At 41.4% G+C, this 27,957-nt stretch overlaps 2 protein-coding genes across 2 annotated transcripts; both read right to left on the bottom strand.

Annotated features, from left to right (window-relative positions):
* Positions 1-404: 404 nt before the first annotated feature.
* MPPE1 (metallophosphoesterase 1) lies at positions 405-27,949 on the bottom strand. Its single transcript, XM_082753332.1, has 10 exons — positions 27,877-27,949; positions 8,370-8,751; positions 7,444-7,552; positions 7,023-7,126; positions 6,106-6,186; positions 4,165-4,273; positions 3,158-3,229; positions 2,924-3,046; positions 2,034-2,174; positions 405-598 (listed from the first exon to the last, which is right to left on the bottom strand). The coding sequence occupies exons 2-10, from the start codon at positions 8,642-8,644 to the stop codon at positions 416-418; spliced, it is 1,197 nt and encodes a 398-aa protein (XP_082609458.1). The 5' UTR covers positions 8,645-8,751; positions 27,877-27,949; the 3' UTR covers positions 405-415.
* LOC309874779 (uncharacterized protein) lies at positions 14,779-20,349 on the bottom strand. The gene is made up of 6 exons (XM_082753331.1): positions 19,912-20,349; positions 19,559-19,698; positions 18,871-18,951; positions 16,924-17,014; positions 15,861-16,047; positions 14,779-14,935 (listed from the first exon to the last, which is right to left on the bottom strand). The coding sequence occupies exons 1-6, from the start codon at positions 19,957-19,959 to the stop codon at positions 14,796-14,798; spliced, it is 687 nt and encodes a 228-aa protein (XP_082609457.1). The 5' UTR covers positions 19,960-20,349; the 3' UTR covers positions 14,779-14,795.
* Positions 27,950-27,957: the final 8 nt, after the last annotated feature.

The raw sequence follows: 27,957 nt of genomic DNA, 5'->3' as shown, positions 1-27,957 counted from the left end.
CAGACCTATGACATTAGAAGGGCCATGCAGCAATAAAACAGAGAAACGTTTCCAGTTTGCAGGACTGAGCCTCCACCAGGGTAAGACACTAGTGCAGATAAGTGATGAGGCTATAGGATTTACATAATGTACAGTTAAACTTTTAATATACATATTTGATACAAAAATTATAGCAGGAAAAGGACTCATTTGATTGTAGAATACAGTATTTTTGTACAGCATGAAACGTTCATTTTGGTTAATTATTTATCCTGTAGTAGTCATATCAGCTGTATAGGACTTCTATGGTATGTGTAAATGCAACCTGCCTTCAGACTAGCAATCAAATTAGGTCATTTGCTGGCATGAATATAGTCTGATGTTTGACTGTTCTCAGCTTTGGTATTTCAGTGACTGAATGCAGATGTTTGGCTCTTCATACTGCTTTATGCTTACTGATTAAATGCTGAGCAAAATAAAATGGTGGAGTGAGAAGCTGAAAATGAGCTAGTATCAGGATTACGAGCAGAGCACCTGCTGCACAGTATACAGTAAAGACTGTGCTCTCATGCGGAAGGAAGCATTTTTGGAGGGAGAAGTCAGTTGGTGTTATGCTGCCCTGGAAAAGAAACGAAGACAGTCACTTTGCTGTTACAGTAGGTTCTAAATCAGGAGTAACACCATGGCTGTCAGACCTCCCGATTTCTAAATTCGGTGTTGGGTGGCAAGGGTTGGGGCCAGTTTCCTAGTACCAGTGCCTTCTCCAGGGGGCTGAAGAGCCCATACTTGTGGTGCTGGGCACTGACTGGAACAGTCACCAGGCCAACGTTAGCCCAGATGCCAATCTTCCCTCTATTCCATCTAGAGTAACCAGAGAGCTGGGCTCCTCATCGGATCTGCCTTCAAGGAAGCCTAACTTTAGCTGCTGTTAACCAACCTGGAAGGAGCCTTCCCAGGCTAAAGTTAGGTTTTGTGAATGTGCCCCTTCCTCACCCCGAACCCTCCTCCTACCCAGTACATGCTGCAAAAAACACATTGGCTAATCCAAATTGTGTACGTGAACTTCAGCAACAGGGAACTTCAGTGAGTTTTGGCTTGACTTCTAATTAAAGTTCACAACAGTCTGAGGCTGATTTAAAACAGTAGTGAAGATGATGCAACTTTAATTAGCCAACCTCTTGTTTTGCAGTGAAGATGCACTGTCTGGTGTGTGCAGAGAGCCTATGTGGTTTGAAGGCAGCTACTCTCAGGAATATGGAATAAACAGAACTACTTTTCAACAAGAAATACTAACAGTTGCATAAAAACGAATTTAAAAGTTTGGGGCTATCTGTGTATTAAGCAGCCTAAACTCAACAGCAGCAAAAATACAGAAAAGATTCTCCCCCCACCAGCCCGAGTCACAGACTACTCTAAGCAGATTGTAGGTTTTGCTTCTTACTCCAAGTTTCTAGGAGTTCTGTTTTATTTTTGAACTGGGGAACTAATTGTTTTACCTCTAAGGATATACTGAGCACTGGAACTGCCTGCGAGAGCATAACCAACACACTGTATAAAATGTGAATTGGACACGAGGAGACAGACTATTGGCATGTGACCAACGTTTTCACTGTGTGAAGTGGTTAATGCACGAGTTTGAAAACCATGATCACCACGCGAAACTTTGAGGTGGACGCGGTCTTGTTTTCGTAGTTGGTAAATCAACCGAGCAAAATGAGTCTTTCTACTGTTCCGTGCACAATACTGATTATTTTTACAAGTCAATAGTTTACAATGCACCCTCTTTATAAGAAACTGTTAGATGCTTGTACCCATATACTAATTAGACCTTGAACAGCATTGCTTTGTACCACACGGAACATGTGGCTCCCACAGATGTACTTTATAAAGTGGATGCAGTGTACTGAGTGGGTTGGGTGGGTAGGCAATTTTTTTATTTTATTTTTTGTTTTGTTTTTACAGGTAGAATCAGTTCTAAAATATAGCTGACTGCCATGTTGATTTATTTATGAAAGTTATCTGACAAAAATAAAAAAAAAAAAATTAAAACTTACCATGATGAAACTAGGATTGTTTCTATTCCTCCAACTGAACGATGGGACGCTGATCTCTGGAATTTTCCCCGCATGCAGCACTTCACAAGCACTGTGGGTGTGCCCACTGAGAATCAGACGGGGACGAAACCACCATAGCAGCTAGAAAACAAAATGGTAAAGCACAGCAAGTCATGACTGAAAAGAAACTGAGCCTAAGACCCAGTTTTTCTTCTGCCAGAATGAATATGTGGGAATTCTAATAATCTTACCAAGTGTTTTGTATAAACTTTTGTTTTCTGGTAAGACATCTGTTGATATTGTAATATCACTCCCCTTTAGCCCTTATCACAAGTACCAGACTTTTTCTGGCCATACTGATCAGAAAAACAAAGCCAATAGCATGCTGTTGACATTACAAATAGAAAGATCTTGTTTTTAATAAAGCAATGCTGATTTCTTGTCTAAGAGAGAATCTTGTACTGCCAGTCTTGAGCAAAGACATTTATGCAGAAGGAAATAAACACTGCCCACTAGATTTTCTGGAAATGTTTTGACTTTACATTTTCTTGTAGCTCCTATTGCAGCAAGAGCAGTACTCTCAAAGTGTTGGACTTTCTACTGGGTTTGTCAATAATCTACACATCACATAGGTTGCAAAACACTAAACTAGAGATAAGAGCACCGGGATTTATCACCTGCAGAATCAAGGCCATGATAGTGATGATCCTCAAGGGAACAGCTCTAACAAGCAGCCTCACAAAGGCCACATTAAAGCAGGAGCAGTTGTGGTCGTTGTGTTTCAGCTAACGTTTGTCCTTTCCAACATGTTCTAATCTATAGGTACCTGTATACCCGTGCCACTCTCCCTCCCACCCACCCACTGATACTCGATCTCCTAATGTATAAACCTTTTGTGATGCCTCCTGAGACAGTACATCGTACTTCTCTTTAAATGGGATGTTCTTCTCCTCTGGAGGGGCAGAATCTTCTCCACTGCACTCAGCATCACTTTTCCGATAGAGAGGGTAATGCTGGGAGAAAATCAAAGCAAGGATCAGTTGTTAATGGTCCGGCCTTTCCAGAAAAGTAACAGATGCACTAAAAACACGTCAACGTGTTGCCTCACCCCCTCTCCAACACACCTGTAAAAGGATTGGTTCCGAAGCTGGAAGCTTTTCCACGTCACTGCATCCTTTGTTGGAATGATTCCAGTTCTGTGAATAAAATCAATCCATACATATTGTCTTCACCTATGTACGCCAAAGGGTTGGGGAAGGGAATTACACAATAGCTAGGTTTTGAGGGGTTGTTTTTTTTTTGCCTTTTTTTTTTTTCCATGTTTTGAGAAAAGCAGTAACAGCTCAGAGTATAGTATTTAAATACTGTCCACTGTATGAAATTTTAAGAGCCACTACGGTGGGTCAATGGGCAGTGCTTGAATTTCTCCTTCTGTATGTACTGTGAATCCAGTTACATTCTTTCTGAACATGGAAAGTAACAGTAGAATCTGTTGTCAATCTTCCCACAAGCAAGGCAAAAGACAAATAGGGCAGCCTGAGAGAGACAGCAGATAGTGTCTGACCATTTTTCCACTGAGAGACGGTTTCCTGATTGACTGCCAACCCTGTAAATCATGCTGCCTACCTTGTGTCCAGTTTGCCTGTGAAAACGGGAAGAGGAACGAAATGAGGAGCAACTGGATTTGATGAAAAAATATGACAAAAACATTACTAGGCCATCGAGGTAGGACTCCAGTAGAATCAGAAAACTACAATAAATCAGTTGAAAGGACACAGAATAGAACAACATGCAAAAAATCAAATGCATGGGTTACTATGCACCTCACAGAAAGTGCAGGGTTACAGAACTTCTGCCATTCCTTGGAACAGAAGAAATTGCACCCTCTGCTAGTTAGCAGCACTTACAAGGAAGTTAACACCATTAGTACAGAGCAACACAGCGAGCAGTTCGGTAAAAATGATAAGTGAAAATGAGGAAGAGAGATTTGCTAACAAGTCACAACACGAATTGGAAGCTGATTTTTTTCAGAAGAAAGCCTTCATTATATCTTGACCCTTCTCGCAGTATCAATATTTCCATTCCAGTGGCCAAGTTGCTGGCTATAATCGCATCTTGAATAAATTCTTACCTGCTGGGAGCAATTCAGTTTGTGAGAAAGCGCCACAAGCTTTGCCTCTGAGGTACTGCAGATAGCGCAGCCGTCACCCTCCATGGCTACGCTGTTCACTACGACAAAGCTGGAAAACACCAGGGCATGGGCAGGGAGAAAGAAGGGAGGACAAGAAAGCATTTGCTGTTCGTGCACACGTAGGATAAACCTTACTTTATGGAATGCAAGTGATCCAAAATCGAACACAGCTCAACAAAACGAAAGGATATTGCAGCTTCTGAAGCCACAATGTTATAAATCCTCTTCGGAGTACCCATACCATAGCCATTTCTCTACCTGGTAGGCTGCTTTATAAATCAGTTATTAATTAGGTTGCACGATATTCTGTATGCTGTATTTCATGCTTACACCTTTTTTTATTATTATTATCAATTCCTAAGTGGTATTTTAGTGGCGTGTTAGAAGCCAACTAACGGGAATTCTGAAGGAAAGGAGAACCTGCTTCTCTCCCCACGCACATTTCAGGCACCAGAGACATCACTTTAGATATCCAATTCCTTTCGAACAACTGAAGAGCAATACAGCACTGTACTTGACTGTCTACCCTGAACACTGTTCCATACTTTGTGGTCTCACACAGAAAACTGCACTTATAGTTGTAAAGATTTCCCTGTAGGTTTCAAAGCAACTTTCTACCGACTTTCTACCACAAGATTTGTACCTGTTCAGTCCCTCGGTCAGAACTGCAGGAGGAGCTGCATTTCCAGCTCAACTCAGTACGTTTACCAGACATGAATGAGTTGATTGCATCCATTTAAGAGATGCTACCTCCCACCCCCCCAAATTTTAATCCTCTTTCATCAGATTAATCTGCTTTTCTAACAGATTTGTTATAAAGGAGTTTATTCAGTAACGTTTCATTAATAACACAGCTCTTTTCAGTTAATGAATATGATACTAGACGTACAATCCGCAACTGGAAGCAAGAATTCTGCTGTGCTGATTAATGGAAGGGGACATGGAGATATTCCTTAAAAAAAATTTATTTTGAACAGCTGGAATACATTTCTAGAGGACCCTATATCTGCATGATAAACAACAGCATTACACTGGGCATTCACTAAGCTCATGTATCTTTTGGGGGGGGGGGAGATGGTGAAGACAACACTAGTTCTGGATCTGTTCAGCATATTCTAAATGCCTGCTTAATTAAGGGAACTAGTGTAACCTTCCAGTTTTTTAATCTTACATTCACAGGAGTGATTATAACCTACTCATGCCAACGCTTTTCCACAAACCCACTACTGTTTTCTCACATCGGACTCCTGCATGATATACAGAAGTACCCCAAGGGCACACACAGACAGCTACAGAAAGAGACAAGGATGAGAACAAGCCCTGTAACAAGGTCTAGTCAAAATCAAAACCAGCCTGTGCATCATTGCCCCACCCTGTGGAAAACCTGTGGACAAGCAACTGCTGCGCTCCCGAGCTCCTCGAACAAGAGTTAAGTTCCGCAGACTACAGAAGTTATTAAAATTAATGAAACTCTTAACTTGCAAGCACGGAGGGGGGGGTTGTTTGTGTTTCTCTACTGGATCCTATTCTTCTGCTGTGTTTACAGCCATGGGTCATTACCAGCTGCAAGGAAGTAAAATCGCAAACCAGAGAATTTCCTTCCGACTCCTCAGTACTTTTCCATTTAGAAGAAAATTGGCCTAGCTTAAAGCAAAAGCTTCTCCTCCACATCAAACTATGAGTCTATTCAAAGTGCTTCGTGTTTAACATATCACAAGCTAGATCAAAAATAATAATAATAACAGAACTTAAGTATATTAATAATATTCTCATACTCTTTTATAAGAAATTCACTTCTAGTTCTCATTCTTCATCGCTTAGGTCTCCTAGCCCACTAATAACTACTCTAAACATTGAAAAAATATATATACACATACTCACTTTATTCCTTTTCGAGTTATTAGCTTTCCTGAAGTAAAGTTGAAAATTTTTTCAAATCGCTTTACCTTGTATGTGGTCATTCTGTGTGACAGGACAAAAATACAGCTGAGGTAAGAAATTGGCATTATAATAAATAACCTGACACAGTCGCTTTGCCTTTTTTAGACCATTCATGCAGCTTACAGCTCCGTTATTTACACCATGTATTCATTCAGCAAAATCACAGGGAAGCTCTGAAATTCTGCCCTAGTCACATCAGTGTAAGCAGACATCCAACCAAAGCACAGCAGAGCAAGCACACTTACACTCTTCCACGCTGAGGAAATGGGAAAGGGAATATGCTTAGACTAAGCACTTTGCAGACAATGAAGCCCAAAACAAGGAAAAGCAGCTTCAAGACTTTGCCCATGCAGAAAAACTAGCCCTGAACAACCTCACATGTGCTTCAAGAAGCACAAAAGTAGCCTGAAACCTGTTCTAAAATGTATTCCTGTGGTGTGTTGTCTGTAGATCACAGAATCACAGAATCATTAAGGTCGGAAGAGACCTCCAAGTTTATCTAGTCCAACTATCTCCCTCCTACCAATATCACCCACTAAATCATGTCCCCAAGCACCACGTCCAACCTTTCCTTGAACACCCCCAGGGACAGTGACTCCACCACCTCCCTGGGCAACCCGTCCCAGTGCCTGACTGCTCTTTCTGAGAAGAAACGTCTCCACACTCCAGGGCCTTCATGTCCTTCTTGTACTGAGGGGCCCAAAGCTGAACACAGCACTCGAGGTGCGGCCTCACCAGAGCAGAGTACAGGCGGACAATCACCTCCCTGGTCCTGCTGGCTACACTATTCCTGATACCAGCCAGGCTGCTGTTGCACATGTTGGCACTTGGGTATTCCTTTCACTGAAAGGACTTACTCATAATGAAATCCAATGTCATGATTTCCAACGATAACCACCAGTTCAGTAGAAGCTGGATACTTAAACATTCTGCGAAATCTCCTGACATCATCAGCCCATGCCTGCATGAAAATAAAAAATGAAGAAATTAATGCTGTTCCACAATATCAAAAGGAATCGACAATGTATAACACAGAAGCACACACTCAGTGTGTGCTCACATGTTCCAAGTTTTGTAAAAAGGTAAAAATGTCAAGATACCACCAAAAATGAAGGAGAATCACATCTCAACTAGTATCTAAAACACTAGAAACTATCGGTAGGACAATTGCAGTAACATGAAACAAAGCCTTGCATACCTACTGTGTGCTTCCTTCTGCCTTCCATTTCCTTCAAGCAATCCTCATTTTTTCAAATAAGAGAGCTGTTCATGTCATACCTGAGGTGAGCTCCATTTTCCTTCATCAAAGACATCTCCCAGAATAAAAACAATATCTGGCTGAAGTAACCACATGGCAGATTGGAAAGATCTCTCCATTTGCCATTCCCTAAAGAGAGAATACATACCCAGTCATCACTGCAAAACCTCTAGATCCTCACGTCATAATACACGAACACGGCCTGACAGGAATGTGAAGATGGCTCCTACACACTATGAAATTCAAATGAGACACTTAGAAACCAGGTTTAAGTGCAGTAGGTGCATCTTACCTGCTGGATAATTCCACAGCAACACAATCAGAACCGAGTCGTGCAAGAAGTAATACCAGCTTGTTTATTTTTATTCACTACAATTCCGTTAAATAACAATTTATTAGAACAGGGAATTATTTAATGTGTTTTACTATGCAATTGTTTCTTCAGCAAAAGTTTACAAGGTTCATATAATGTTAGAATCATACTTTCTTTCAGCATTTTTTTAGACCAAAAAACCATGTCTTTGTGCAGCAGGCATAGGATTGGGTTACCTTTGTTTTTAAATACAATTTTGCTGCCCATTCTTCTACTACAGAAATAAATTTCTACTGGCTTCCTTACCTCTGCAGTTGAAGGTGTTAACAGGTGGGGACATAAAAGTTATCTGGCTCATTTTTAAGGCACTGTAAAAAATAATTACACACTATAAAAGACTGTCTGACCTATCTAAAATGCTCAGGTACCTATACCCACCTGAACAGTGAAGACTGCACCACCTAAGTCCCATTCATTAATGCCTTTATTATCTAGTCCAGGTACAGACTGGCACTCAGAAGCACTATGCCTATTTCTTAAGACTATGGCAACGTTAGTTTTAAACATCTGTCCCATTAGTTACTATTAAAAACTCTAAAAACAGGATAGAGATTCAAAAAATTAAATTACTACCTTCGTAGTTTGTCCAGCCAATGTCCTTTGATTTCACCAAGCAGGTGAGTATCAGCTAAAATTATGGCCTTCAGGACTGAAGCTGAAGTCTCTGTGTTACCTGTGAGAGCTCCACCTTTCACTTCTGGCCATTGACATTGAAAAATTACCACATAGTAAATTAAAAATTCACAAAACATTAACACGGAGCTGACAAAGCACGCAAGTTTCAGCAGGAAACAGATCCTCTTCTTTGAAGGAAGATTCTTCATAGTGGTCAAGCTGGAAGTCAGCATTGCAGTACCAGCAGAGTCTTTCCCAGTGGCTAAGTTCTCCTCTCCAAGGTGAAAACAGTAAGGTCTTGTCAGAGGACCAAGCGGGGCTTCATATCAGTACAAAATCCCTGTGGAGAAAATACAAAATAAAATATTCATAAAGCCAGCAGTCCCTGTGAAAAGCTACCATGTTGGTTTCCCATCAGCATGAAAGCTTTGCTGTAATAAAAATGTGCATACCTATGCATATACACAGAATCATCTAGGTTGGAAAACACTTTGAGGTACTTTCCTGAAAAGGATAAATGTATCTATTTGTCCAAAATTGCTAATTTGGTCTTCTCCTTCAGAAGCCATGTGGGAAAACAAGCCTTTCCAAATTGGCAACTATACTGTCATTCCTGCCTTCTTCCACCCTGGATAGTTTGCGGCCCAAAGAGGAAACTTATCCCTTTTAAAACTGTAATTTTATTTTACGCCATTTTAAAGACTAATTTAAAGCAAATGACTTCACTCTGATAACCCACAGCTGTAACAGGGCTCATGGATTGTTTCACTTGTTCACAGACATTCGAGAGAAAGTCATTATTTCTGGGTTGAGGAGGCAATACCCCCACTTTCACAGTTCTGCTTCTGAAGTCCCTCATGCAAACACTTTTTCTGTGCCAATGCCTACAAGAAACAAGTATCCCAAATGAGAGGATGGGGATACCAGCCTTACTTTAAGTGAAATTACTCCAGTTCCACATGCAACCTCTCTGTGTTTCAATCTGAAGAGTGCTGCAGCTCTGGCAGACCCACTCTTCAAAGGTCAACGGTGTAACAGGGACTGCAGCAGGGCTATCAGGTGTTACTTCACAGGCTCACAAACTTTGAGAGGAAACCACAAAAAGTCTTGTTGCCCTCCCCCTGTTTTTGATTACTACAACAGAGAAATTGTAACACGGTACTAAGGTCCTGGATACTGGCAGTTATCGAAGGCAGACGGTGATTAGCAGTCACAAATTAACGTTGTTGCCTAAAGGTGATCAGAACTGTGAACACCGGGTACATTTGAATATTCAGACCCTAAGTCTTAGGAACACTGAGATAAAATTAAAGATCCATTAATTTTGTGTGGTTCTGTTTTGAAATCCTGGCCACAGTCACATGCTGAACACAGGAACAAAACTCAGCTTGTTTTACTGCCCTACGTCCTAGCCCATTTGATTGATGTTTCACAGAAATCAAAACCGGGTTATCTTTTCTTCTTTTCCCCAACCAAAACCTCTACTTGATAACAGCCACCTATTTTCAAACACGAGCTTCCCATATCAACACTACAAAGTACTTGTTCGAGACAAAGAGCCATTCATCTTCATCATGCAACATTTCCAGTGTGCATTATTTAACGTTAGCATGACTAATAGATAATTGCATGTAATTCAGTTCTATCTAAACTTAGTTTTACATGAGAAGGCTACTGGCCAGACATCACAATTTCATGGCACAGAGGAACTACAGATAAAGGCTGATTAACTTCTTTAACATTAATCTCATCTGTATCTGGCAATAAAAATCAATGAGACCTGGTCTGTACATCTCACAACAGGGCAAGACTAAAAAATATCTGTTCAACAGATACAGCAACAAGCACACAGGATGAGTAAATTCGTAACTGTAAGAACCCAATTTCATACAGCCTAATCCTGAACAAACTGTACCCACCCCAGAATTTGGAAGCAGATTTTGGTAGTCCTAAACAACCTTCCCTCCTAAGAAAAATAGTACTGAATCGCTAGTAAGTTACTAAAACCAAAAGCCCTGTGTCCCCGTATTCACAGCCCACACAAAGCTTAAAACAAATGCAACCTGTTGTTTTGCTATTGGTGCTACTGTATTTTCTAGTAGATTTTTGTTATATGATTCTTCACTCAAATTTCTTCAGAAGCTGTCCAAACAGCTACAGAGCTGCAGCAAGAAGCCACTATTACAGACCAGAGGGAAATAAAAATCTCCCCTGAAGTCTAATGATCTCATAAAATACCAATAATAGTAATAATAATAATAAATGCAGTTAGTAGAAAAGAGCTAATCAAAAAACACACAGAGATGCTGTCGTTTTTGTACACATTCCCTGTCACAGCATGTCTGCTGCTAGCTGTTACGATCCGGGAGTCGTGCCGCAGACAGGGAAGATGTCAGAGGTCTCCCATCTGCACCCAACATTTCCAGCTAAAGGAAAAATAAATCACAAAGTCTGTGAGGCAGAATGAGCTGAAAGACAGCCCCTACTGTCAGCTGATTGAAACACCCATCTGCATAGGTTGTTTCTCCCTCCAGCCTACCTCGCTCTGCCACCTGTGAGCTGATGGCTGCTTGGGTCTGTGGCTGGACATCTCTGCACCCCAAAGTCTGAGCAGTTTAACCAGAAGTGAGCTCGTGCAGCAGCTCTCTCAACCTCACGTACAGGTACACCAGAACTGGAGAGCCACGCGGAAGAAAGCTGTCCTCTCGCACGTGATGGAAAGGTCAGAAATAACACTGTCAGACCGCACACACGCTGCAAGATGGAGCTGTGGTTCAACACGTCGCTGCTGTGGGATAGATCCATTGCTACTCCTCCTCCTAGCACGGCTAGTTTTTAAGATTTGCCTAGAATATGTTTTGTTGCCAGGGCTTAAGGATCTAAGCGATCAGACAAGACTGAACGATTTCTCCACATTTCTTGTTTTAAGGAGGTGGCAGTGGCTTGATGCAATACTGATTTTAAAAGTTTTATGAGCTCATCACGAAGGCAAGATCAAGATTTTCATCCTACTCGCTATTTCAATTGTTTGGGCAACAAACATACTGGAATGGAAAAACTGTGATCTTCACTACCTGGCCAAGAGCAGAACTTTGGCAGCTTGTGGATAAGGAGAACTGCTGATTTAATAATACTGTCACCAAAGTTTAAACATGCTAGAAGAATAATGTTAAACCACAAAGCTATGGGAAAAAATGCTCAGCTGACTAATGCTCAAGCAAAAGAAGTGTGATGCTTTCCTTCTCCAGCAGCAGCATTTATTTCGCTTATTCACATATCAGATACATTTTTGTACTTAAAACACTTAATCATACATACTACTCCTCCTGTTTTCATCTGTCAAGTTTACTGGCCACACAAACTTCTTTCCCTTCTCTATCTCTGTACAGGACATTATCCAGCTTTAATTTACAAGCGAGCCAGGAATAAAGCAAGGAAAGCATGATACAGTGGCCCACAGACAGACCAGGAAGCAAGTCGCTCAGAGCTTTATCCTTCCTCTTACTTAGTGAATGTATAACTCCGAATACCACATCTTCTTTGATGCCAATTTGTTTATTAATTTACAACTATATAAAACTGTCATCATGTAGGATACAAGAGTCCTAGTCCTAACTCCAGTCAGTCAGTATTTTTATTATAGTAAAGAAGTGGAATTAGGGTATGAATAAGCTCAGTATTCCTAACCTTGTGATAATCTCAAGTTTTCACTCAGTTCTCCCATTGTAACGTCACACAGGTGCATGTTCACAACATTCAGAAAATATAATTCTGGGTATTTGTGTGTGTCACAGAAGCGTCACATAGTTACAAACAGGTTTGGGTGCAAATCCCACAAGCTTTCCCTTTCTAACTCCACACTTGCAAGCAGATTTCTCCTATCATTTCAAGTTTTCTCAACATCTCCCTCTGAAGCAACGTGACATTTCTACCTTCTCAGCTGCAACTCTCAGCATTCACTTCCTTTCAGCACTCCAAACACCAGAGTACTTACTCCTCGCTCTTCGATCAAATAAGAGCTTCTGATGAGTTATTGTTTTGATACTGCAAGACAAGCCTGACCATCTTTTGGAATACATTATTTCCAATTCTGAATCCTAAATCCTTCCTTCAACCACAAATTTTAACTCCTTGTCATAATTTTTTAAAAAAGTCTCCAAGTGGGGATTTAGCAATCTTTCTTTTAAGACATCCCTTTGTAATAACTTGATGATAGAACTATTTTATGCCTGCATTAGCATATCCTTAGGGCTGAAGTTTGAAAAATAATAAAAGAATACTTTTTTTCTTAATAGTTTACAGAAAAGGATAAATTTGGAAATTCTTGAAATTGAAATCCAAAAGTTTTATCATTTTCCCATAAACACCCACAACCACTCCTGCAATTAATGGGTTTTATGAGCATGAAAGAGAGTGAGTTTAGAAAACTTAGTTGTAAGTTATACAGACCACAGTTTATTTTAAAACTATATAAGCAAAATCAAATACATAAGATAAAAATAAAACATTTCAGAATAGCTTGCTACATTTAGATCATATTGAATTCATAGTACTATCAAAACATGGTACTAGGTGAACCGTGTTAGGTTTCAGTGTTGCAGTAAGTATGAAAAACAGGTAGAAAACCTACTTGCCATCAGATTAATCAGTAGTTACAAATGTGCTGTAAAAGGAAGTCCATACATATCAGTTATTTGTTTCAAGCACTTTTCATACTGGTTATTCAGTTTGACAGATTCCTGTACTGCATGCTTTAGATCTTCTATCTCTTCAAAAAAATCCTAGGGAAAAAAAAATCACTTTAGTTTCTTTTAAAGACGTTGTCAATAAGAGCTGGTCAGCATTTCAGTTGTTTCCATGTCCAAAGACACTTGATGTTTTTATTTGTGTATGGCCAAGTTATGCAAACACAGCACGCAACAGTCAAGCATATGTAACAATTTAAAATTTCGCACTGAAGAGGCAATGCAAATACAATTTAAATTACTTTAGAGCCTGAAACATGTACCAATAATAGAAAATATGCAAGAGAAGGAAAAAAAAATCTTGATTTATCAAAAGGCTACAAAATAGCAGCCTAAAATGACACGGGGAATAACATCAGAAATTCATCTCTGCAAAAGTATCCTAGAAGCTAGCAACCCAGGAACAGAGCCAGAAACACTGTAGACTCAAAAGACATCTGAAAAAAGGCAGTGAAGCACTGAAACAGAGAGGTTTCCATGAGAGCTGGAATAAGACAACACCAAATAAGACAAAAAGTAACACCCTACATGCAAAAGCCAGCCATTAATAGATAACAGTTTAGAACCGTAAGTACAGCTACACTGTGTTAACGAATTCCACTTCAGATCTATAATTTATAATTGCACTATGCTAAAAAGGTTGATATTCTTATTCAAATGGACAACATTTATGATGCATTATGATAGAGTATCAAACAGATCACTCTATCCAGTGGATTCAACTAGTTGAGATAAAAGCAATTTACTATAAAGCAGGGAATGAAGAAGAGCAATATGTAAGGCTACGCAGAATGTAGAGACAGTCCTTTAAGAAACCCATAGAAATTAACCCCTTTGAATGGCAGCCTACATGGTTCACTTCTTCAGACGGATCCTTTTGTAATTATATTACCTCAGAATTCGTAACTTAACAAGTATTTCTATCTGTACCTAGTTTAATTAGAAGATAAGCTTTACAGAAATAAACTTCAATTATTACAAGTACTGATGGTCTGTAGCTTAGACAAAACTATTTTCTGTTCAGCTTCCCCAGCTCGAGTCTATTGAGTAAAATTCAAACGCTTTGTAAGAAGCTGTTGGCCGATGCAAGGACAGTAAACAGAATATAATCAGCCAAAACTAGATAGGATCTCTTCATCTTCTCACATAATTTCAAGAATTATCAACTTTTCACCCATTGTCCTCCTTCACCTGTAGGGACGATCTACCATGAAAACTTCATGGCCCTCCCAAAACTTCTGCCACAGGAATAATTTTGATATGTTTAAGTCCACGAGAAAATAGTTCTCTCATTGACATCAAGAGACAACAGAAGTGATAATTTGCCAAAGTATTTTCCCTGGCTGTGAAAATGTTATTTTGAAAGGAAATTGTACAGTTGCCTGCAGTTTCATTTTTAATATCATAATAGAAGACAATCTCTTATGAAGGAAACCAAACTCTCCAAATATGGAAAAAAAAAAAAAAAAAAAAAAGCATCTACAAGAAAATCCATCTGTTTGAAGTAAAATTTAAAAAGGGTATTATTCTTCTTATTATTCCTCTTTCTTAGCCACGCAGTATTTGATTTTTAAACATATTTTGCTTGATAACAGCATATGTTCAGCCTAGTATCAAATAAGACCAAAAAGTTAGCTTTTCAAAAATCTCCTGTTCTTAAACTTGTCCTAAAACAAATTACCTTGTCTAATCCAGCTAGTTCATTTTTTAGTGCTCTCCTTTCTGTAGACAACTTTTCATTTTTCTTCTTCAGCTTTTTAATCTCCTTCAGCAACAGCTCTATATTCAAATAACAAAATATAGACTTCAACCATTACAGTCAACCTCCCCCTCACATGAATCATATTACAGCTAAAGAGCTGCCTACGTTTTGTGATATTAGAAAATTATGGTTCAGCTTTTTAAAGTACCTTTTTCATAAAGTGATTTATTCTTAAGAATTGGCCCGGTACATTCCCAGCTACTATGAAAGGTGACAGGATCTGCAAATTGGGTATTTCTGCACAGATTCTTAGAATGTGGGTTATCTTCCTTTAAAAGTTACAAAACATACATCACAGCTTGATTGCCTTTTTCTGACTTCTGAAAGGGTCACATCAGCCAGCACTGACAGCTCACTTCCTGGGAATTATAACCTACATTATATGATCTCCTCAGGTATTTTGGTTTTTAGTTTTGTTTTTGTTTTTGTTTTTTTTTTAAATGCTTTGAAGCAGAGCAGGCTTGCACCTTAACTTGTGGATTTTGTGATGCAAGGAAGACATGCTCAAACCAATATTGCATGGATTTAATCCCAAGTTTTAAGACTAAAAACAGTTTATCTTGTGGATCATTGTCCGAAAACCAAATAATGGAGTCACTAAGTTTTGTACCTATAGAACTTAACAGAATAAATAATAAACACTACACATTACAGCCATGCCCTCCCACCCACGATTATACTGACATACTACTTACAGAAAGGGGGGGGGGGGGGGAAAGTCAGCAAATATTTCTTTTTACCACTAAACCAAATGCAGAACTGGATCCACAGACATTAAAATGGCATCTCATAACCAATGCAAGTTTTTCAAAAATGAAGAACATTTTGGATTTTGCACATTAAAGTGGAGGCAAAAACCTGGAGCATGCCTTTGGATCAGAAATGAAACGCATCCCCTCTGGTGGGCATATTGGAACATCACAGAATTAACTGTACCATTACCTAAATACTTAGTGCAACAGGATTCCTTCTTTTTAGATACATCCTTGCAAGATGTTACTTCTTTCTCTGGAGTTTGACTTCTTTTTCTAGAAACAGCACTGGTTTTCCAAGAAACCTTTTTACGTTCCAATTGCTCAATTCTTTGCCTCTGTTCTTGAAGATTATGCTCGAGCTCATGAATTTTAGTCTGTCAAGAAACCGACTTTTTTTTAAAACGCATAGAACAAACAGAGTTCAACTGAGAACAACTGGAAACACATCCTGAATGCAAACCTACATTCATCCAGAAGAGTCTGAAAGAAATAAAAAAAGGTGAAGTTTTGCATACAACAGAAGCGTTTTAAAAGACAACTGTTGCTGCGTGCTCACACACAAGAAAGGAGAAATGTACACGAAGATACTAACCCTTTCTCACAATACAGTGTCCTTTTACGGCAGCAACTGCCATCTTCTAAGAAAAAGAAGATATAATCCAGCCATAACAAAAATTCATTTACAAACAAATACACATGAAGCACGTATGCATGATCTCCTAGGAGGAAATTAACTATACTGGTCAGCTGTGATGCTTGATCAATACCTAAAGAGGCAAAGTCTACTTGAGGCAGCTTCTTGGACCACTCCTAGCCACGCAACCCTGCCTTTGCCTCAGTGATGCTATTCTCATTGTAGAGCAAGATGATGGATCTTGCTGCCTAACAGGAAAATATTTGCTTTTTTTGGTTAGCTTGCTGCTGGATTCCTGAAATAAATCACCTCACAAGACACAGAAAAATACCCGGACTGGTGCAACAGGGATAAAACACCTATACAGTAGGTTGGAGGGGTAGGCAGATGATTAAAGAAAAAGCAAGGAAAGAGACCACGTTACAGAAATACCTGAGTTCACTCTCAAAGTGAGCATACAGATTATATCCTATTATCTCGATGGCATGGGAAACAGCAGGAACAAGAATGAGTATGAAAAGAGAAACATGGTCCATTTTGCAAACCTAAGAACTATTTTTCAGTCTACTGAAAAGACTATGTTTATTTGATAACTCCTCCTACAAATTCTACTTACAGTGAGATTTGCAATTGTTTCACTTTGTTCCTGGTTTGTTTTGATTTCTTTAACAAAACGCTTCTGTAGGTTATCATACATCTGTAGTAGTCTAAAACAGAAGAAATGCATAAATGGCAATAACATACGAAAGCCAATGGAACTTTATCACATAAGTATTCTAGATGTCCCAAAGAAAGCATTTGGAATGCATTTTATGGTAGAGACTTGTAATGGACATATTGTTCTGAATGAAGTGTGACCAGCAGCACAGGAGGAATAAGCACTTTAAGAAACTGCATGGCAAGAGGTCTGTATCGATGGCAAAGAGCTGCTTTCACTCAGGCTGAGGACCCTGTTCTTTTCTCCAACCCATATAGCCACACTCAGCACAAACAACTTGTTGAGGGATGACCCATGAGCAAAACAGTGGCAGCAAATCTACAGACATCTATCATGTATGTCACTTATGCCTGCTAGGAGTATAAAAGACTACTTCTAAAGGATATAAATAAGATTGCTCAAACTAGTTTCTTGGCACCCAACACAAACCCAAGAGACTATGGGAACTCGTAAGGCAGCATCCCCACCTCTCCACTCTACTCCCAACCAATCCTGGCTAGATCACTTGAACGCACATCTCATTGCTTCTGAGCAAGAGTGAAGGAAACCTATGACACAACGAGTACAAATGGGCAAAAATCGACATAAACCCAATGTTAATATCAGCAGACTTGGAAAATTAATATTACTTTTCCCTTTGATATCATCCTGCATCAATTTCTGCTACACTTATTTTCCACGGTATTTCCTAGCATTGAAAGTACACATAGCAGACCCATGAAGCAACTGATGAATATGAACAGATAGTTTTCCTATTTTATTAAGAATTCAGATAAGAGCTGGCATTCACACTAAGTTATGACTGCACACCCCAAGCACAGAGTAACTTTGTAAAATAACACAATGATGAGAGAAAAAGCAAAGTTAGGTTATCTTATGTGCAACCTAATACGAAACAATACCTAATTCCAGCACTAGTTTCAAATAGCTCAGACATCTTCAACATAAGCATCTAATTAGGCACTCAGTTCAAGCCCAGAGCTAGACATTCAGCCATCCTACATAGTTCTTGAGGACAGACTGATACCCTGTAAGGTAATTTAAAAAATAATAATAAAACAGGCATTCTGCAGCCACCTAAAGGGAACACTAGAAACAGTGCACCTCGATCTCAAGCAGTATGGGCTGCCTCTATCTATGCAAGATCCACAGCCAGGAATTTATTCCTGTATATGGACAAGAGCCTTTGAAAGAATGCAGCAGCCTGTTATGTACATTTGATGTAGCAGGCCTAATTGCTACAATGTTTTTACAATGTTTTGATATACATTTTCCTAAAACAAAAACGTTTCTTTTTCATCAAAAAAAAAAACTGCTCCTAAAGTTTATATTTAACATCAGTTGGCAAACCAATAGTATCTCACTTCTAAAGTCAATTAAGACTGAAATATAGCACCACGTGTGTGGCTTATTTAGAAAGTCTATGGATTTTTGTATACATATAAAATTGAGCTACATAAAATGAGCTATGGAAGCTCCCACAGAAGAGAAAAATCTATATAATTTAGAGTATTAAAAATCTATCCAGAAAGTCACATACGCAGTCTATGCGTGTATACATGAAACACATACATACATGAAAGATCTTACAATTTTTCTCAATGAAAAATTTGTCAAAAAAAATCCATTTTGCTCTTCGTTCAGTGCTATTTTCAAGTTTAATTTAAGATTTAGTATTTTCTTTAAGAAATGTAAATAAAATAATTTTCCAATCTGTTTCAAAGGAAAAAATCAGCTTCCAGGGAAGTTGACAAGAAGTCTGTTGACTCAACCACGAGCACCATATTCTATCCTACAAATAATAATGCGTTTAAGTCTGTGAAGAAACTATTTGCAAGAACTCACCTGACACTTTCACCTTCTAGATTAAGATCCTTGCTGTATCCACTTTTATGCCATAAGTGTGTTTCTGTTTGAACCTGAACACTTAATCAAAATAAACATATCTTAATAAAATGAGATTTTACAAATTTAATTGGAACCATATAAAGCAACTGAAAAAGTCTAAATTACTTTTCATCTTGATTTTACAATAGAGATTCAGGCAGGATTATAAACACACCAAATTTTAACTTGAAAAATTTTGTAAAAAAAAAAATTATGTAAATCCTGGCAGGACACTTTTCAGAACAGTAGATCTACAGTTTTTCAGGTACTCAGGGTCACAGTTTCCAAGTCTTTTAAACAGTACCAATGCTCTTTAACTCTTACCACTCACTGTGGTAAAATATACTAGAACTCTTTAACTAGACACAGAGAGCATGATGGCTAAGCAGGGCTATTACTTATTGATATTAAAACCGTTTGTTTTACTACAACAATGCCAATTTTATACAAGTTGCCCCAGGCATCCCTCACTCCTTTACCTGCCTCCAGCACTGTCCTTCCCCCCCATCCTGTTCATAAACAGTAGCTCAAAGCGTGCAGAGCAGACAAGGCCCAGTGCATCTGAGGAATCACAACATGCAAGTCTTGAAATCTCACACTTCTTCTGACCCAAATAGGAAACACCAATTTGACAATTAATCCTTACTCTCTGCTCGTGACATAGTCACGCATTAACTGCTGCAGACGCAGTTTTTCTTGAACCTGAGCCAGGTTCTTTTCCAGCTCCTTATTTCTCGTTTGCAGCTTTCTCAGCTTCTTGAGTAAGCGTTCGTTTTCGTCGCTGAGCTGAAAGGCAGGAGAGGCAGAAAAGAAAAACCAAGCAACGTGCTCAGATCACGTATTAACGGGACAGATAACACTCCCGATTAAAAGTCTCTCTTGCGAGTTTTGCTACGTTTACCAGGAGCTGTATAAATATATATTAAAAAATAAAAAATAAAAAAAATAAAAACATAAAAAAAGAGAAGTAATTGGCTTCAAACTTGATACTGAGCTCACCTGCAGGCAGCGGTGGGCCGGCGGCAGCGCCATGGCCGCGGTCGCCATGGGCAACGGCGGGGCCCTGCGGCGGGCACGGCCCTGAGGCGGCCGCGGCTCCTGTGGTGTTGACCGATATTAGGGGCTTTTTTGTCCTTTATTTTTTTGCGTGTGTGTGTGTATTTGGCATGTGGTGTTCGTGGAGCAGCAAGCCCTGAGCACCTGGGGGGAAATGGCGTGGCCAGGCGCTGGCAGCTGCCAGGCCTGCTGTCCCTGAGGGTTTCTTCATGGCCCCATAATTAACAGGCGAACCACTCCTAATTTTGGGGGCCCCTGACAAACCGCCTTGTCCCCAAGAAGCCTGACAATAAAACTGCTACTCTGATCAGCTACTAGTATTGCTGAACCACCCCTTGAAACTTAGTGCTGTAAAAACTACAAAGTCTTTTACTGAGGAAAAAAAAAAAAGAAAGCTGGACGTAACCGTCCACAGTAGCAGTACAAAGACAAAAAAAAATAGAAAAAAAAAGTGGAGAGGGGACATAATAGACCTCAAGCTGAACACAGGCCAGCAGTGCCATGGTGGTAAGGTCCTGCGGAGTCCAGAAAACAGGAATAAAAATGACATGAGGCAGAAAATAAAGAGTATCATAAACAGTTGAAGTAATGGTTTAGTCAAGAAAGCAGACTGCCAAGAATCCTTGTCACTCTCTTTTTAATCTTTGGTTATTGCAACGGATGGTAATAACAGTTCCTTATATCCTCTACAGGAAGGATGAGCAGAAATAAAGTTGCTTTCAAACAGAGATTATTTCAGTTGGGTGGCAGGGAAACATCCCTTAACATAAAGGCAGAAAAAATTGTGTACTTCTCCCTCCTTCACCACAGGTTTTCACAAACGGACCAGGGACCAACATTTCAATGATTCTGTTACTAACTTTAAAGAGTAAGCTTAGAAGAAGAGAATACCCATCTATAATTCTGATATTTTGCAAAATTACTTTTTAAAATGACTATTTCAAAAATAACGACAAAGGGAAGCCACAGAACAAGGCAGTGTGGTGAAGAATGATCAGCACAGTGGTCCCCGATGCATCCAACACAGCAGTACCTCATAGTGTGAGTACGATAACTATTTTTTCCTCAACACTGGGAACGTCAGGAGTAGTCAAAATTGATAGTCATAATACTATAGAAAGCAAGGCCATTTGAATATGGTTATTTTATAAAGAACATGCAAGCATTGTTATGATTTATATTCTTATAATCCCAAGGGTTTGGGATATTTTTAATACTACTGGTGGAGCACTAAAACAAGAGGAGGAAGCACAGATGGATTAAGCCAGGGCTTCCAGAGAAACTAGAGCAGGCATGGAAGGTGCAGCACTGGGCAGAACTCAGGCAGCATCCTAGATAGGTCAGAAGTAGCAAAGAAAATGGGCCCACAGTATGCCTTGGGTCATTCTCATACGTGCAATCTGCAGACCCTTTTTCTTTGACCCTTCCACAAACACAATAGATAGGAGCAGACAACAATGCAGCGGCTATGCATGCTTTTTAAGATCCAAATATTTTCAGAACTTAAAATGTTAAAAGCAGAACATCTCTCTTCTATGGACTGGAAACCAACATGCAGAAAAGTAGGGAAACGAGTGAAGAGAGCTAAAAGGGAAGCCAGAATTCTTGATTTCTAACCGAGAAAACAAGCTATGGAGCCTCCCTCTGTCCTGCTTTTCCAGAGCTGGTGTGGGAATCGAAGATAGATGGATGAAGATGATGACAGCCAGGTCTATGACAGCCTGAACTATGCAGCTAGACCTGCAAGGAGCCTACATAACATTCAAATTTTAATCAAACAAGCACTGGTTTAAATGAAAAAACAAAAAAAAAAACCTTTTTCTATCTTCAAACTCTTGGAAAAAGCTTCAGCTGAATCTCTTGTAGGTTCATGCACACTATGAGCAAACACTTTCAAAAGCGATCACTGATTCTGGGTGGCTCCACTTCAAAGCAAGCATCCATTCCTCCAAATTAAAGATACTCAATAGATCTACAAAAATGGCCCAAGGCTAGGTAACACGAGACATCAGATATCAAAGCATTCAAAATCAAAAGATAATGTTAGCCTGCATGTATATACAAACAATAAATGGATTTTCTGTACTTCATTAGGAAACAATCATTTTCCAGAGATTAGCAATATGCAATTTTTTAAAAACTTGTCAGTAACTGTATGAAATGCCATTAAAATACTTACTTTTCATTGTAAATAATTACAGCAGAAGCATTTCCCTGCGCTGTTACTCAAGCAGTTTGTTGAACATATTCCTTTTTCCTTGCATTTCTGTTTCTAACTCAGCTTGGTTTGAACTGAGACACATTTCATGCTGGCACACACGAATGACAATGTCATTGATTCCAGTGGTGTTGAGCCCACTACTTATTGCCAAGCGGCAGGAATGTGACCCGTAGCATTTTTTCAGCTGCATGTGCACCAAAATCATTGATTTAATTTGTCAGAAAATCTCTGAGCGCAGGATTACTTGATGCAACCCCATGATAACTCCAAGCACAGCCTTTTTTTCCACACAGATTAAAGGACAGCGTATGTCATTTTGACCCTCGCAAGACTAGCCTCATGAGATTTTCCAGGAATTAAATTCTCCTGTGAAAATCTACATGCCTTTGGAAAAACACGTAGAAATTTAATGTATTGGGTTCACATGGCAAGGTTTTGGTAGCAGGGTGCTGCAGGGGTGGCCTCTGTGAGCAGAGTCCAGCAGCTGCCCCATGTGAGATCAGAGCCAGCTCCAGCTGGCTCCAAAAAGGACCCGCTGCTGGCCAGAGCTGAGCCAGGGAGTGAGGCTCATTGGGCCTCTGGGAAAGAAGATTTAGGAAAGGGAAAAAACTGCTGTGCAACTGCAGCTGGGAGAGAGGGGTGAGAAGCAGCCCTGCAGACCCCAAGGTCAGTGCAGAAGGAGGTCAGGAGGTGATCCAGCACTGGGGCAGCAGTTCCCCTGCGGCCTGTGGAGAGGCCCCTGGTGGAGCAGGCTGTCCCGTGGGAGGGACCCCACGTGGAGCAGGGGAAGAGAGCGACCCTGAAGGAAAAGCGGAGACAAAGCACTAGGGAATGACCACAGCCCCCATTCCCTATTCCCCAGGGCTGCTCAGGGGGAGGAGGAAGAAAAGGGTAGATGGGGGAGAGGTGTTTTTAATTTGCTTTTAGTTTCTCAGTGTTCTGGTCTGGTAGTGCAGGGCTAGGGAGGTGATCGTCCCCCTGTACTCAGCGCTGGTGAGGCCGCACCTCGAGTACTGTGTTCAGTTTTGGGCCCCTTGCTACAAGAAGGACATGGAGGTGCTTGAGCGGGTGCAGAGAAGGGCGACAAAGCTGGTGAGGGGCCTGGAGAACAAGTCCTACGAGGAGTGGCTGAGGGAGCTGGGCTTGTTCAGCCTGGAGAAGAGGAGGCTCAGGGGCGACCTTATCGCTCTCTATAGGTACCTCAAGGGAGGCTGTAGCGAGGTGGGGGTTGGCCTGTTCTCCCACGTGCCTGGTGACAGGACGAGGGGGAATGGGCTTAAGTTGAGCCAGGGGAGTTTTAGGTTAGATGTTAGGAAGAACTTCTTTACCGAAAGGGTTGTGAGGCATTGGAACAGGCTGCCCAGGGAAGTGGTGGAGTCACCATCCCTGGAGGTCTTTAAAAGAGGTTTAGATGTAGAGCTTAGGGATATGGTTTAGTGGAGGGCTGTTAGCGTTAGGTCAGAGGTTGGACTCGATGGTCTTGAGGTCTCTTCCAACCTAGGAATTCTGGGATTCTGTGATCATGGCACAACCTCAAACCAATGGGCCAACGTTGGGGTAGGAAAGGCCCCCATCTTGTTTTGAACTTGGATCTGAAAGCAATAACCCAGCTTTCATTCAGGAACCTTCCCTCAAACAGGGAGAAGCAGCAGTCTGGCTTTCCTGAGCCACGGCACAACCATAAGATGGGAGATAAATAATATAAAACTGAGAGCTAAATAATACGAAGTTCAGAATTCCATTCAAAAGTTGAACAGTATGTCCCGCACGTCAAGAGAAAAAGCATAAAAACATGGTTGGATTTGCAGAATTAAAAGCAATGAATCTTTTCTCATAATACATAAGAATAAGAGGACATCAATTTAGCCTTTAAGTTGAAAAAGCCAAACGGAGTTAACACTTTTTATACAAAATTAGGCTACAGAGACTAAGGCAGAGACTGTCTGCCACTTCTCCCCGCGAGGCCAGGAGAAAATACCCGCACCTTATTCTACACTCAGAGATATCTAGGAAAAACAGTAACAGCTCAGGACTGTATTACCTTGTCTCCAGATCTCCCTCTGGAGAGGAAAACCACCCTTCAGTGGAGAATCAAAGGCAATCACACCCCAGGAAAGCTATCTCAGCCGTCCTTCCTGGAAGGGAAAATTTCCCGGAGTGACTGAAACAGCTTGAAAACACCGAAGGAGGCCCTTTCACCATTATCTGTCAGATCTTGAAGCCAAAATCTTGATTTCCACGCTAATGAGCTCCCAGAACAGATTTGAAGGCCATGTTCTGCTGGAGAATTTTTGTTAATTTGTGGCAGGAGGGAGAATGTGCACTCCCCGAGCAGTGATCTCGGGGCCTCCTGCTTGTAGAGAAGAAAGGCCGTCAGGATGTGACTCTGAATGACAGAAAGGAAACACAGGAAACAACTAACACACCACAGAGAACAGTGCAGACCAGAGCCACTAATGAGCAGACCAGAGTCACTAATGAGCGTTATGAGAAACGGTGCCAACGTCGGAAACTCCTAATTGTTTCTGATGGAGCAGAACTGGCATCTGCACAGTTCTTCAGGGGAATCCAGCAAGAAACGAGAACATCTCCTTACAATTTACCTTCCCTTCTTGTATTCCCAAGATGAAACAAAAAGCTGGGCCAAGTAACCTCTTTATCAGCTATCAAATCTATTCACTGCAATATGACCATTACACAAAACTACTACAGTACCGTAGCACTCTGCACAAACAAGAGGTTTCTCATCATCAGGTTGCCTCTTACAGGCAGGCCGTCAGCCTCAAACTTCATTCTTCATGGGATACTGAGAGAAGCTCCAGGGAAAAGGGCTGGAAACAGTAAACAACAATTTTATGTGACTAATCCGATATAATCCTATGCTGTGTAAAAAGACCATCTGTACGGAATCACACTGAAGTGCTTTAATAACAGTGCAGCAAGCCCCTGGCTGTCATGCTGAGGAAATGCTCTTTCACACCATCAGGCTAATAATTCCAAAAGATTACTTCCCTTTCCCCCCCCTCCCCTCTCTGTTTTTATTAAAGCTGTTAGTCACTTGCTCTCCCGTTTAATTTCCTATTAAGAGATCATCCATCAGGCCCATGAAGTGACAGCTGCGTGTGTTTGAAGACATCTGTGGCTTCCATGGCGCTGGCTGGTGAGCCAGAGGAGGTCACTCTCCCTTTCTGTAAAAACTCCAACAAATGGGATTGCATCACCGCAGCGTGCAATTACTGTCAAAGAAGAGAATGGGGAACTGTCGGCTGAGGCGTAATTAAACCAATTTCAGCTGCAGCAGCTTCCCTTCCGAGTGACCCTGCTTTTGGTAGCGCAGACCGGGCTGGCTGTGGGACAGGCTGGATCTCCGGGTGGCACAGCCAGCGGCCCCACCGAGAAATACCGTGTGACAGCGTAGAAATGGAAACGAAAGAGAATACCACACGGTACACCCGCTAGGTAACACGCAAGTCAATAAGGGCTTCACAGCCTGTGAGAAAAGGAAATCCAGGTTTACGCTCTGCTCTCCGTTTCGTAACAGGTTTGCCCCTCTGTTGAGCGTCCTGGGTCTCGGGGAAGGAAACCCGACCTCTGCAAGAACCAGGTCAAGGCTGGGAAGAATTCAGACCGACGAAGCACCAGTATTTCTAGTTCACCTAGGATGAGTCTACAGCAAGTCGAGGAGATGAAATGCGTGGCGTGTGTGTGTCGATTATGAAAGGCATGTGAGGGGAACTGGCTAGCACTTAGGGTTATGAAAGATCAGAGGTTACGAAAGAGCTTGGCAGCTACGAAAGGTGAGCCACGAGCCTGATCCAGCAGGCAGAGAGCAACTGCAGCTTACCCTGAACCACACGGATGTTCAGCAGCACCTGGCAGCTCACACCGCCCTGCAGGTCTAGACGAAGGAAGGTTTGAAAAAAACTTCAGGACAGTAGTCAGAAAGCAGTCACCACTGAATAGAAGGATGAAGAGAAGTATTGCCGTCTCTTCATAAGACTTACAGGCAACAATATTTTTTGCAAAGTACTTCGAAGGGTCTTAATATAATAGCTGCAGTCAGTAATTTTCTTAGTACTCTTCTTGGCTTTTTAGTTTCGTTTTCCAATCTTTTACCACAACTGGAATGAATTTGTAAAATCCGAGGGTTCATTCAGCTGTTATTTTAGCCTTTGAAATTCAGTCTTCTGTGACCCTTTTACTAATACTCTACCACCAGAGGGAAAGGAAAGTTGGGGAAGTTTTACAGAGCCAGATGGAGTCGCTCATTTTCCAAGTGCCACTCACATTACTTACAGAGAACTTGCTCCTGCTTGAAAAAATATTGAGAGGAGCACTTTCCCCTCTTTGCAACAGTATCTCCCTGTGCCACTGACTTCCTACAACCATCCTTACTGAGAGTATTTCTGCATCCCGCCTACTGTACTGTCATTCACACTGCCCTGTTTGTAAAGCACAAGTTAAAGAGATGTTTCAGATAGCAGCCTAACCACAACAAACTCCAAATGTTGCAGCAGGTCTGAGACACGAGAGAGGAAGCCATCTGCTCTGCATCACAGTAACATCCACTCAGCTTCTGCGGAAGGTACACGCTGTTTTACCGCTGGCCAAAACGGTAACTAAAAGTTGCTTTTTAATGGAAAAAGTGAGAAAACACAGATGCTCTACCACGGTCTGAGATGCTTCTTCAATTGCAAAGCCATAGGTAGCTACAGGTTTTCTTTTTTACCAAGTTAAGGCTGTTTTCACTACATCTCACCAGTTTGTTAGTGCCCCAGCACAGAGGCTCTCTTGGCCAGGTCCTGAAGTCACTTCAAGCTGTGCTGAGCACAGCACCAATAAAAGGCCCAAATTTCTAAAACCTGGAGGTAGCTGAGTTTAGGGAAGAATCCAGAGCGATTCTATTCCAAATTATATGATGTTTATAGGGCTATAGCACTTAGCGAACTGATCTTATATAAGGATACGAGGTCTGAGGAAACAAGACTTAGAAACAGCACAATAAGCAAAAGGATCGACAAATGTTTGGATATGATTCCTTCAAGCAAAAAATCATAATTTCACACCTTAAGTGAACCTAAACTTAGGGTATTGGTTAATTTACATTCTAAGAGCTCATTGCTGGTTTGTTTTTTAGGAAAGGGGGGTACAAGGCGTTTTGCTAAGTAGACTGACAGGGTTGCTGTCTTTGTGGCACCCACTGCCACAGTGCAGCTTAGAAATTTAAAGAATGAATTCCTGCACCACAATCCATGAAGGTTTGGGCATTTATTTTTTGCCTCCTTGCCCTTCCTGGTGCCACTTCTCCCCTCACGCCGGCTCCCTCTCCCCTCAGCACCAGCCCCGCGTCGCCCCCTGCCCCCAGGCGGGTTCCCCCCCCCCCCTCCCCGATAAGGATCGCGCCCTGTCTCCCTCACACAACCCCCAGCCGGTGCAGGCGACCCAGAGAGCTGCCGAGGGCAGCAAAACGCCGCCCATTTAGCCTAGGGCAGCAAAACCGGGCCGGAGGACTCGGCTGGGCTCGGGGCTCCCAACGCAGCGCGGCGCCGCTGCAGGCCCGGCGGCGGCCATGTCAGGCGGGGCGGGACGGGGACGGTGATGGCGGTGGGGGGGGGGGGGAGCCGGGCAGCCCCCACAAGCCGCCCCATAGAGCACCCCCAGCCCCTCTCCGCCCTCCTGGGGCTCACCTCAAATGAGGGGCCAGCTGCCTCTGCCCGCCTTCCCCCGGCAGCCGCCGCTCCCTCGGCTGGGGCGGTGCTGGGGCTGCG

The sequence above is a fragment of the Aythya marila genome (assembly GCF_965140915.1).
Source record: "Aythya marila genome assembly, chromosome: 2".
In the NCBI taxonomy this organism is placed as follows: Eukaryota; Metazoa; Chordata; class Aves; order Anseriformes; family Anatidae; genus Aythya; species Aythya marila.
Note: the sequence above shows the minus strand (reverse complement) of the source record. Positions and strands in the feature narration are given on the sequence as shown.